General features: G+C 36.2%; 1 protein-coding gene across 3 annotated transcripts in view; it reads right to left on the bottom strand.

Annotated features, from left to right (window-relative positions):
* The window catches only part of TTC7B (tetratricopeptide repeat domain 7B), a gene marked incomplete at both ends in the record, with an annotated part of 151145 nt that overhangs the window by 39212 nt on the left and 98542 nt on the right, over positions 1-13391 (bottom strand). The window contains 3 exons of one of the 3 annotated variants that reach the window (XM_082000320.1): positions 3580-3630; positions 5445-5609; positions 8967-9064. In XM_082000320.1, coding sequence (XP_081856446.1) covers positions 3580-3630; positions 5445-5609; positions 8967-9064 — 314 coding nt within the window. The remainder of the gene's footprint in view (positions 1-3579; positions 3631-5444; positions 5610-8966; positions 9065-13391) is intronic. The other 2 variants (XM_082000322.1, XM_082000321.1) reach the window with 2 other exon arrangements.

Here is a 13391-nt window from a genome sequence, read left to right as displayed (position 1 = left end):
TAATCTTCCAGGGACTATTAGTGAAAGAGTCTCCTCACCTCTCCAGAAAAATTTGTAAAAAAGGTGTGATCCACTAACACAAAGGATAGCATCTAATCCCTTCCTTCTAAAAAGCAAGTATTCAGTTTAAGAAGGGCCTCTATCTTCTATTATTTAAAGCAAGGACTCTGGCTGTTAGCCAGGCCACCAATAATTTCATATAGAAAGTGTGCTATTAGAATTTTAAGACTCTAGTACTTAACCAGAAAGCACATATGGTAATATATTATTAAAACTTTTTATACATCACTTTCTATATAAAAAAAGAACTACACTGTGATAAAATTCTTATGAGTGGCATTTAACTTCATCTATATTGAAGTTAAAACAGGGTGGATAACAGGTGCGTCCTATGGTCATTAACTCTAATCCTGAACTTCATTCTGAGTTGCCTCAGTCTTCAGTGGCACTCTCTCTTTCCACCCCTCTCAAGTGGATGGAGTGCAAAGCAGGGACTGGAGGAGCAAAGTCCCTCCCACTGAGGGAGAAGATCAGGTTCGAGACCACCTGAGGAACCTAAACATACATAGGTCTATGGGACCTGACAAGATGCATCCCAGAGTCCTGAGGGAATTGGGAGATGTAGTTGCCAAGCCACTCTCCATGATATTTGAAAAGTCATGGCAGTCATTTTTGCTATTACCTTTTTTTCTTTCTTTCTTTCCCCCTCCCCCTTTTTTTTTAAATAACAATAGTCTTTTGACACTGCCCAAATCAGGCATCTTTCAGGTACATTGCACTCATGGTGATACCTCTAACCCATAAACCCCTAATGTTGCTTTAGTATTGGCACAATTAGCTGTCATCTGACTAATTTCTGGCTCCTTCTGTTAAAACACAATTAGTAAGCTTTCATTTTGCAGACAACTAAAAATCATTTAAAGATCCTGTGTACAAAAAAGCTTTTTCTGACCTTCCTCCAAATTTATTCATCCCTACTAACTATCTGAGCTATTTGTTCCTTGTTCTAACCCAAGGGTCCCCAGATTCAGATCTTCATAGCCACGTTACAATTGTAAAATGTATAGTAATTTCAGCTACAGCTGGTAAAGACACATAGTGCTTTGTGAGAAAGTGAGGGTAAAGGGCGGATCTTAAAGTCTGCTCAAGGCTTCACAGACCCTATGGAGCCAGTTACTTATTTGTGGCTCCCTGTTGGTTTGTCATAAGCTCTGCTCTCTCTTCCCAGCCTTCTCTGAATTTTTCTTTCTTTGTTCTGTGTTCAGTACCCTCAGCCAAACACAAACATATCCTCACTTTCTCTATTACAATTCACTCAGTTGTAGCTTCCTTCAAATGCTCAGACAGAGAGCAATAATTTCTGGTTTAAAATTTCGCCGTATCTTTCACGCAAATATCCTTGCTCATCCCAGACAACTGCTAGACCTGCTGTTATAATGTGACACTTAAGAATCAAGAAAAAAATTCCCTCAAAATACCACAAACAGCGAAGAGTGTTTATTTTGAAATATAAAAGCATGAGGTCTGGAAAAGTAATATATCACCAAAATGAATCCTGGCAACTCACTTTCTTTTGTTTGGTTCTGTTCGGAAGCTTGTTTATACTAAAAAGGTCAAGTGCAAAACAGGGACTGTCTTTGCAAGATCTAGAATTCACTTCTAAATTACTTATTCATTAACATCCTGAATCACAATCACATTGCACACATCAAATGTCTGTGATAGAAGGTCTTAATCATAACAAAATGTTTCTAAACCAAAAAGGTATACTATCCTGGCTGAAACCAGGACATATAGCCACTCACTCAAGTTTCCTATAATGACATTTGTCCAGAATTACAGAGTTTCTACTCACCATACTAACATAGTATCTGCAACCATCTATGGGTATCTCAATGTTTCCATTCAATCTCAAATAGAAAACCTAACAACAGCCTTGTACAAACACAATTTAACCAAGAAGTTATCTCACAGAAACCTTTCTTTTAAAAGTCACACCTACAGTTCAACTTCTGTGAAAAACAAAGTGTTCAATTCATTCTTTTCAGGCATTTCTTAAGATAAATATTACAGGAGAGTCTGCATGAAATCCGTCTTTAAATACCATTTGTAAGTCACCCTATGTAAATAAGTGTGCCATGACTTCTTCAGTTCTTTCCTTGGTCATTTCCCAATAAATTCTTAACAATGAAGCCTAATGGATATACACTAAGACACGGACTCTATCAGCACTTAGTTGGCATGCAGGTTGGAGAAAAACAAAATCCCTTTGCTATGTTCATCAAATTTTCCTTCTGAAAATAGGTAAAAGAATGGACTGTCATTGTTCATGAAACATGTTCATATCAACTGACAAAAATACTGTAACAGGATTTCTTTGTATACGATAAAAGAGTACATTATTAAACAGTTTTACATTCATCATGTTTTCAATCAATGTTTCAACATTTACTTAAAGAAAAAATGCTTTAACAGCAATGCTCATGCAGGAGAAAAGAAGAAAAAGCCCATGATTTTCAACTTCACATGCAAACAAAGCTGGTATTAAGAACATTAGTGGTGTGACATTCAAAGACTCTGTGCTAAAAAAAGCAACCACATGACACAAAGAGGCAGTACCTTCTGCAGGACTAACACATCACTGAAGTGATGCAGTTGATAAGATAGATTGGCAGGTTTAGCCAAAATTAACAATTTTTCCTATAAAACTCATTGACTGTCTGAGACACCTTTCACAGTCACAAATTACAAAGTTAGCTTATTTTTTGGTACAAAGTTATGCGCGGAGACATTAGTATTCAGGTATGGACAACATCATTTATAGAGCAACCTCTCAGCTCTTTGAAAAAAGATCTTCTGTGCTTAGTCACTGTCAAATATGCTGTTGTATGTATCTTCTTACTATTCCCTCCTCCACCAAATTGGTCTCCCGTACTACTTCATAAAAATCTATGACGAAGTAAAGTAATCAATGAAAAAAGTCACATAATTTACTATTCAAGGCTGAACATAAAGCTTTAAAATGTAAGTGGTTAGAGAAAAATAATGTTATTTCACATCCTGGTTAAAGCAGCAGTTATTTTTATTGATCTATATTCTTCATTCTCTCTTATTTAGGTTGTTTTCATAAATTCATTATTTTAACATATACTCTTAAGAGATTTATTCTACAAGCAAAATTTGTACCGCAAAAGAAAGCAATAGTTTATTACGACTCATGACAGCAGTTGCAATGTTGCATTCTACACCAACGTACTCCTTAGGAAGAGCAGTGGCGTAAAATCTTCTCTGATACAACATACTATGTTAAACAAGATCTTCCTAACATACCTTTATTTGCCGTCCTCTAGAAATGAATACTGCCTCTTTAATTATTAAATGCAAGTGTTAGTTGAGTGCATTCAGATCTCATAAGATTACAGCCTTTGGGGTGACTGAATGGGCAAAGAGCATCAGTGTTGCTTTACACACTATCAAACTTCCACTACTGATGGACAAAACATGTATGTTTTGTGGTAAAGAAAAATGTGATTGAAGTCCTTTAGAAATTAATAGAATCGTACAGTGAGAACTACTTACAAACTGAAAAAAGGGAGTAAAACCCATGAAAGTAAGCATCTGATGGATTGCCTTTGAACAGATCAAACCACAAATTAAAATCCAAAGTAAGAAGGAGAAAAAAAAAATTTTATATATATATATAAAAATATGTATATATATAAACCAAGAACTCCAAGAAAGCCAGAGGGTTTCTGATAATCTTCAAACTGTAAATCAGGTTTATAGGGTTTCAAAAGATATAAAAATTAAATAAGAAGATTACTGTTTACAATAAATATTTTCATAGACCCTTTGCTACACCTCTAAAATCATGTTCATGTTCAACAGAAATTGGAAGTCAAGTCAATAAAACAAAGTGCCTTTTGTTTCTTTCACTAGGAAAAAAATTGAACTGAGTAAGATATGGGACATGAGATTTTCAGCCCTGGTAACTATACTAATATGCTATAAGCGTCTAGACTCAAAGATAGAGAGCTTTAACTTTCATTAATTATTTACACTATACAACGGACTCCAGTATCTGGTGGGTTTTTTTCCATTGTTCCACTACTTCTCATGCATATGGTGGAAGCTCCTTTCCCTGAGGATACAGTAGCTTGGAAATGGAAAACTTGTGCTTTCCATAATGGAATCTGTGCTTGGACTTCTGTATTCTTTTAGTTTGCCTTCATTCTCGAGTGGGTTCTTATTAACTTGTAGCTCTGCAAAGAACAATTAATTTAATGCTAACTGGGATGTACTGTTCATAGAGTAGGTCTGAGCAAGTTCAATTCAGTGACACCCAAACCTGTAAAAGCAATCAATCAGCCATTCAAATGCTTCAAGAAGAAAATCAAACATCAACTAGTTAAACTTCTGTAGGACACAGGTTTCCTGGAGTCTAAAGGAAATGCTTTCCCTAATTTCCAGTTACAGATTTACATGAGCCAGTGTTATCAAAACTCCAGTCTTACGTCTGCTATATTAACACGTAAATTTTGATAATACTCAAAGGTTTATTTTCTACATTTTGTTAGGAATTAATATCTTTGACATGATATCGGTTAAAGGCTAGTGTCAAAAATTAATTTCTTAAGATTGGATATATACATATAAATGCAGTGACAAAAACAGTGCTATGCATAAAGCTATGAGTGAAGGACAATTTGAGAGAAATGAAAAGGAGTTAAAAAGAAATGGCAGGAAAACTATGTTGATTTTACCCTGCCACCTGAACTACTCTGGCAGCGTTACTGTACAGTTTTGTATTCAAATAACATAGGCATTGATCTTAGAGCACGTTTAAATTGGCATCATTTCCATCAACAGACTCTCTCTTCACTTGAAACAGCATAATGCTGATTTTCACTGCTCCAATACCTCTGAATCATTCCAATATGCCCTACCTGCAATACGAAAATACACACTGATAACTAGGCAATTTCTTCCCTCATGTAAATTTTCAGTGAAAGTTATGGATGCAATTAGCTAAGACTTTCTGAAATTAAGTCATTAAAAACTGTACAGATAAGAAGGAAATTCTGTGCAAAGGAGAGTCTTGTTAGGCAAAAGATGCCAGCAATGGAAATAATTTACAGCAGTAAATACTACAAAGCAGTCTAGGCCAACTCTTTTGCAAAACACCTATCATTTTCTGTAACAATCATGAGAACAGATTGTTAAATACATCTGTAATTTTACCTCTTTCAGGATCGATAAAACAGTCTATTCTGATGAAACTCTTAAAAGCCCCTCAGTATTTAATGAAGTGCATCTGAAAGGTCAGGTTTCACTGCCACTCTGTTGAAACTTAAACTGTTTAAACACGGTTTATCAGTTATGAAGATTATCAGAAAAATATAGCACAAACTAACATGCCCATCAGGAATAGAAAACCAATTTACAGTGAGAAGGTGTACAGGGCTCAGGAACTTGGTCACAGTATGGAGAGGCTGCAGGGGGCCAGACAAAGGTATCTGGTTTAGGATGAGGATGAGGAAGATGAGAAGATACAAACAGTTGGAGAGGAGACTCTGTTCTTGAGAGAGAAGATGAGGAAGTATCAGAGGCTAAAAAGCGAAACAAAGAAAATGATAAGGGTGTGGGAGGGCAGGAAAGAAAAAAGATCCAAGAACAGGGTTTAATGGACTCATGGATGCCAAAAAATGCAAAGCATTTATTTCACCATTCAGTAAGACGAAAATGGCTTCTACATGAAATAAATATCACTTCTTCTGAAAGCAACTGAAAAAAAATACCATGTACTCATATGTACTCTTCTTCCATATCAAACTAGATTAAAAAAGCAAATTAAAGATTTTTTCCCTATGTTCTAATGCATAAATTTGTAAAATATATTTAAGGGGAAATAAAGACTAAAGTTTAAAACTCAGCTACTATCGTTTCCTCCTATGGTAAACTCAGTGGACTGCAACCAATACACAACAAATTGAATAATCTGTTTCAAAAAGCATTGAGTGCAACTTATCTTAATCAAAATAGCCAGCTGAATCTCAAGTGATTTGCATATCTATCTTTGTGCCTGCCTCCTTGTGAGATTTTACGTCAGTGATTGATTCATCAAAACTTCCCCCCCCCCCCCCATTTATTTCTTACATGAACATATACAAATATGTGTGCATGCCACTCATGGCAAACCAGCTGCAATAGAAGTCAAGCTTAAAGCAGATTTGCCACAGTTATTCTTCAGGGCATTAGAATCAACAGTCTAGCCTTCTAAGAAAACCACAATACGCTTTTTTTATACTTCAAAGGTTACACACTTGAATCATTTAATCATTTCTGTTTAAGGGATTGGCAAGAGCTCTAGATAAAACTGGTTTTTAAGACTTTTTTTTTTTCAAATTTCAACTTCTGCTTAATTGATACATCTAATAAAAAGAATGTTTTACAGGCATTATAGCTAGCTTTTTTAAAAAAGGATTTTAAAATTCAAATTTTAAGTACATAAGACTTCAGATTGGAATTTTAGCTCTCATTTCTCAGTATTTGGATTGGCTGAACTCAGACTACACAGGCAAAGGGGATCATCATCATACATGGCAAGCAAAGTTAGGAAGGGGAAAATTTCCAAATGTTCATGTACATACACACACATAAATGCATACTCATGGTAGCATTATATTGTATACAGAGGAGGGGAGCAAACATTTCTGTCCTAAGAGGACTTTCTCCAATACCATTCCCACATGCCCCTGTTTTAACATTTGTTTATTTATTTAAATGTCAAATCCTTTCTGCATTTCTAAACACTGGGGATCCACAGAATTTGCATGAGCTCCTTCAGCCTATAAAGGTCTAACATCGCGACCATCTATGGTTTCTCTCATCTACCTTTCGTGAGCAACTTTTTTGACAGTCTGCTTAAGTTTTCTCACTCAAACCATATGACAAGATTGACTTCTTTTATTCTTATAGTACCATAACATTTTAATTTCTGCAAAATTTTAATACAATCTTCAGGATGAAGAATTTTGGACAAAACTTGGATATAAAGCTTTTATGTGTATACTACTGTACAGATACAGTAGATAACAAAGCTCAAATCCTTACCAGAATTTGAGTATTGGTATCGCAACAAGGTCTCTTCTGCTAAAATTAACAATTAAAAAAACAAAACAAAACAAAAAACAACCTCAAGCGCCCCAAAAAACAGAAAAAAAAGACACCCCCCAACCTATCCTCCACAATTACCTTTTATGGGAAAAATAATCAAAAAGGAATGCCATATTTTTGTTTTCCCATCTTGTCCTCCTTGACAGTAGAGATAAGCTCTAATAACACAGCTGAGATTCAGAAAAAAAGACAAATTGGAACTTTTAGAAAAATCAGAACATATGTAAAGATCCTGTTTTCCAATCAAGATATTGGATGCAGGATTTGAATCTGCAAGCTTCTTGAAAAGCTCACTGTTTTGGACGAAGGTTCATCTTTACTTAAAAGCATTGAATAGCACTCCCCAAAGGTGGAGATCAAGAGCTTTGTGTCCCTACGGGGGAAAAAACAAACAAAAACCCACAACTAACCACAAAAAAACCTCCCACGACACCACCCCAACAAGCATTTTTTTGAAGGCATAAAATAAATTATCCATATGTACATCTACCTATATATCTATATGAAACCATTAAAATCTAGTTGTGTCCTTAAAATGAAACAATGAGCTAGACTGGAATATAGAATGATATAATGTTATCTTATACTTTTTAATTATACAAATGCAAGAAGACAGAAGATTCCACATTAGAGGCAGCAAGCTAAATTATGCCATATCTCAGACCATAACGTATTGCAATTCTTTGAAATCAGGTGACCTGATCTTTATAATCAAAACTATTTGCCACTATAGCAAGCACAGACCACTTTCTATTTACTCACATGATTCCAAAATTGAGTGAACATTTGATCCAACTTTAACTTTCAGAAGTTGAATATCTAAATTGGATTTTTCTCTACTGCACAATTCTCACATTAAACAAGGAGATACATTGCAGATTTCAATGTATGTTAATTTACGGGTCAGTGTATTCATAGGCTGACAAACTTTCCCATGTGTCAAAGTGTGAATCTGAAAGGTGCCAGGAAAAGCATGCTAGTTTTGAGATAAAACCCAGGGAACAGAAAACTCTCAGTATTTAGAATGCAAGTAACATACTGTAAAGGTTTTTGGAACTAGCATCATCACGATAATTCCTTCTGCAATTTTCACAGAATGCACAGCTCACCTGCTTTTTGGTTATATGACTTTTAAGGCATATCAATTTGCATTGTGATAACTGAATATATTAAAATAGGCAAATTACATATTGTAAATATTTACTGTCATGTAACAATCTTATCTTTTATGTAGCACACCTGTGCACCACAAATTTTGATATATCAAAATATCACAGTATATATGATTTGTCATAAATAAATTTTGCTTATAATGTCAAATCTATGTCTATAGTAAGCCAATCCATCCATGTAACTATATTTTAATAGATATTAGAGTTTTTAATGAATTTAAGTAGCAACAATGTCTTCCGTTTTTTTGAGATTAACATTTTTCTGAAATTTTTCTGATTTACATTTTAAAAAGAAAATATGTGCAAATACTGGACAGAAAAGCACAGAACTTCAGTAAACAGGCTAGTCCAGCATACTAATTTTTAGCTGTTGCATAAGAAAATACCACTTATCTCAGCAAGCTCCATACTGTAGATATTTAATTTACAGAGAATGTGGTCAGCAAGTAATTCATAAATAAAAAAGAAAAAAACCTTATATTGCACAATGACTATTTCCACTTACATGACAACAATAAAAATATGATCTAATTTTGCAAAATAAAACAAAAAAAGAATGCGAAATCTAGCTACGGCCAGACCATTTTACCTATTTTGTCATCCAAATCCAGTTCTTACCTGTTTCAGGATCACTGAAATCTGGTAAGGTAATCGTATTAAGCTGTCGTCTATCAGCAATAGCTCTGTCTAACAGGCTGCTCCCACGTCCGGAATCACTGTAACGAAGTATAGAAATTGTAAGCTATTAAAATAAAAAATTATATACTGAGATACAAGTTGCATGTTGCCCTCCTCCCACAAAGATTCTTGCTATAAAAGTTCTTGCTATGAACAAATTCAGTGCCAAGCACCACTAACCACTCACAGTGCATTAAGCCGGCTGCATTAAAACAGACTTAAGCTGAACAAAACTAAATCTATATTTACTTCAGCAATTCTATTTGCATAATTAATAGAACCACAAAGGGAATACAGGCTTTTAATTTGATACATAGCTAACCACTTTACAGGATGGATTTATTGTACCTTAAGCTTTTATATAATATGAGGTACAGTTCTCACAGTGAGCCCAGATGGCTTACTTAAAAGCCCAGTTTGAAAATCCACACTTTTCCCATACTGAAGAGAAACGCTAAACTCACTAATTTTAGGTAAAGTTATTATAAAGATGCCATAACTACATTTCACACAAAAAGGCATCACTTACCTCTAGAGTTTTGGTTTCTTGGGTTTTTGTTTGGGATTTTTTTTCAATAAACACACACATATTAACTGCCCAATGCTGAATTTGATCCTAATAGCTCAGATCCTAATATTTTTAACACTTCCAACACCTCAGGAGCCTAAGCAGTAGCAGTGATTTTCACTGATTGCTCCTGTGGACAAATGCACTTAATTTCTGCTTTAGTTGTAATTTAGTATCTGTCCCTCAGGTATCTTGTTGATATACTTGCTAGAAAACTAATTACTCCTAGAACTCCTATTAAAGATTCAGCAGAGGAACTGAGTGCTCCTTCTCCTTAAGGTGAGGCAAGTATTGAGACATGACAGAAAAGTGTGAGGAAGCACATATGGGCACTCCGTCTTTAATATTCTGTGGTTAATACAGTAGTTTCATTTTTAGGATTTTAAGTCTGGTACTATTCACTATCAATTAATACTTTTTAAAAAACCTCCTTTAAAAAAAATACAAGCACCACACAAACTTAAAAATAATTAAGCTTTAAAGCAATTGGGCTGTTAGCCCAACTTACCAGACTACAAATGTTTGTTTGATTCTCACCAAAAAGAAAAAAACTCCACAAAACGCCTAGCTTAAAGTAAAGCCAGAGAGACTTTAATCTAAACTGCAAGACTGGAATTCAGTACATCTTTCCATTTGCCTTAATTTTAAAATCCCCTCCTCCTGAATTTGAACTGAGAAAAGGGCAAGAAGCCTTTAAGCAATTCTTTATAGTTGCATATGCCAAGAACCAGTGAAACAAACTCCTCTCTTTGTACAGCCGTTACTAAAATGGTATAAATAAAATTTTGCATTAGCCTAACATTATTGCATGACTGATATCCTTACAAAATGATGCCATTACAGAAATCCACAGGAAACAGGAGGTGGCCTTCTGGGACATACACTATCAGCTATAGTTGTTAGACCAGACGGTGCATATTTTCTGATAGCCGCTGTATTAATTACTTCCTCTATCCAGAGACAATGACATGCCAAATGTCACTGACAAGGAGAGCCAGGGTTAGCGTAAGTATCTTCTAAGCACAGTACTGGCATTGCGGTTTGTTCTGTTTTCTTAATTCAAACTCAGAACTGGAAAAGAATTGAAGTATTTTCTAACGAACTTCAAGCAGTTCTAATGAACTGGCCAGCAGGATTGGGGAAGTGATTGTGCCCCTGTACTTGGCACTGGGGCAAGTGTTCAGGTTTGGGCCCCTCACTACAAGAAGGACATTGAGGTGCTGGAGCGTGTCCAGAGAAGGGCAACGAAGCTGGTGAGGGGTCTGGAGCACAAGTCTTATGAGGAGTGGCTGAGGGAGCTGGGGTTGTTCAGTCTGGAGAAGAGGGGACTGAGGGGAGACCTCATCGCTCTCTACAACTACCTGAAAGGGGGTTGTGGTGACGAGGGTGTTGGCCTCTTCTCCCAAGTAACTAGTGATAGAACAAGAGGAAATGGCCTCAAGTTGTGCCAGGGGAGGTTTAGACTGGATATTAGGAAGAATTTCTTTACTGAGAGAGTGGTCAAACATTGGAACAGGCTGCCCAGGGAGGTGGTGGAGTCACCATCACTGGAAGTGTTCAAAAAACATGTGGACGTAGCACTTCAGGACATGGTTTAGTGAGCGTGGTGGTGTTGGGTTGATGGTTGGACTTGGACGATCTTAAAGGTCTTTTCCAACCTTTGTGATTCTGTGAAGCCGCAGGCTGAAGATCAACATTTAAACCTTCCAAGCCTTGTATCACAAAATAAGTTTTGAATTCATACTAACCATCTCATGAGGAAAATGTTTTTATGCTTATTAAATACAAAAGAAAATTGTTCTAAATCAACTGAATAAAGGTAAGGCACAGTGCTGCATTTAGCCCTTGCTTTGTATGGTATATCTTGTTATACATAATTTATTTTCATTATTAAAAGATTATTGAGGACATGGAACTCAAGTATACTCCTCAAAATCTGATCAATTGCAAGAAGAAACATATTTAACATAAAACACAGCTTATCAAAAAAGTGAGTTCTTATCTCATTGGGAAAATGATACATCATAATTAGTTTTCAGTCTAAATCAGAATAGAAAAAGATGTTTCAAATAAGCATAAAAAGATATTTAAGTCTTTGAAAATCAACATTCTAAAAAGGTTTCAAGAGATTAAAAAACCTTCTATTACTGACTTGAAGAGCTATTAAAAAAAGCTTCAGTTATTTTCAGTGGGAGAAACCATGCTTTTCAACAAAATGAATTGTGTTTTAAAATTACAGAGGTCAGAAAATTTAAGTTTTCACAAAAATCTTGCATCATCTTTCTTCACTACATCGGGAGCACAGTTGGGTGAATAGAACTCCCCAGTCACATTTCAGGTCTGAGTGATAACTGTTATCCCAGTCAGACAGATCTGGATCACTGTGATACAATATGAAGGTACTGAGCCCTTAAATTTCACACAGACCCTCCAAATAAAGGTTACAGCTTGGTATCCATACTCACTGTTCAATGTAACTCTGAATGTGTGATTTGTGAAACCTGCCTCCTTCCATCATGACACTTTTCCACAGCCCCTGTCCATTCCATTCCTAATTTGATTTTAATTGGTTACCATAAACCAGAACTTCAAGAAAAGCTTTAAATGCCAAGATAAAAAAGCGGTATAAACTATCAGATGCAAAGTAGTCCTCATTAATTTTTCCACTTAGATGTTCTTGAAGGAGAACAGTGACAAGAGAGTTAGCAACATTGCTGTTTGAAGCTGACACAGCCAAGAGTAAGTTTTCACAGTCTCTGCTGATGTCTGAAGGAAGCATTTCTTAACGTGTATTTAACATGGCACAGTAGCTCTTAGCACAACAGCAACAACAACAAAGTAATGCCAAGCCACGTCTAGAGCCCTTATCTGTGTAGAGGATGTAACAGCAGAGATGGAAGGTAAAAGTTGTGCTGGAGCACATGCAAAGCCTCACTGAAATTAAGCTTACACTGAAATGCTAATTATTCTGCACAGCACAGCATTCTAACAATAAACTTTTACACCACCCCTCCCCCTAAAATAAATCGCCACCCACTAAGTTAGAAGAGAAATTCTCTCCTAAGTCCATGCTGATGGTTCAGTGACTTTGAGTTGAAAATAATCCCGCTGAAACCTTTCTGGTTGCTGACGGTACTTGCTTTCTATAACCCCCCCCGAGTCCTGCTCCCTGCCCCACAGCGCACTACTCAGAGTGTCTCTCGGTGTGCTCTGACTCGGGTCCCTTTCCCAGGCCTTTCCTGACACACCCTCCAAACTTTCCTGCTCTGAACTGCTCACTAGCTCGCTATGGAGAGAAGCTATTTTTGGCCATTAGGCTGACTCTCTCAATCTTCTTAAAGAGATGCATGTGTTTACATAACTGAGACCAAACAAAGAGCAAAAACGGAACAGATAATGTTCATCATACTGCTATACAGGTATCTGATGCCACCTGGTACAAAGCTCTTCTGCGGCAGCACCTCTTCTCCAGAAACTGTCAACCCTTCAAACAGCCACATAGCAGGAAGTTCTGCTTGTCCTCTTCTCCAGGTACTCGATAAACGTGTTGAATAGTACCACCATGAATTTCTGCAAAGTGGCCTTCCTTTTTATTTCACACCTTACATAAATACACATGGCAAAGGACCTTCACAGAAGCATTTTGGAAACCCAAACAGGACTATAAACTTACCCAAATACTTGTTAATGCCCTTGAGGAACCTAAATATGTTCATAAGCAACACCTCCCTTGAAAAAAAAAAAAAGCCATGCTGACTTTGCTAGCACATCATATTTATCCATGTGACCCTGATGTT

This window comes from Phaethon aethereus (assembly GCF_964289735.1).
Source record: "Phaethon aethereus genome assembly, chromosome: 5".
NCBI lineage: Eukaryota > Metazoa > Chordata > Aves > Phaethontiformes > Phaethontidae > Phaethon > Phaethon aethereus.
The sequence above is the reverse complement of the archived record's forward strand: the minus strand, read 5'-3'. Positions and strand labels throughout refer to the sequence as shown.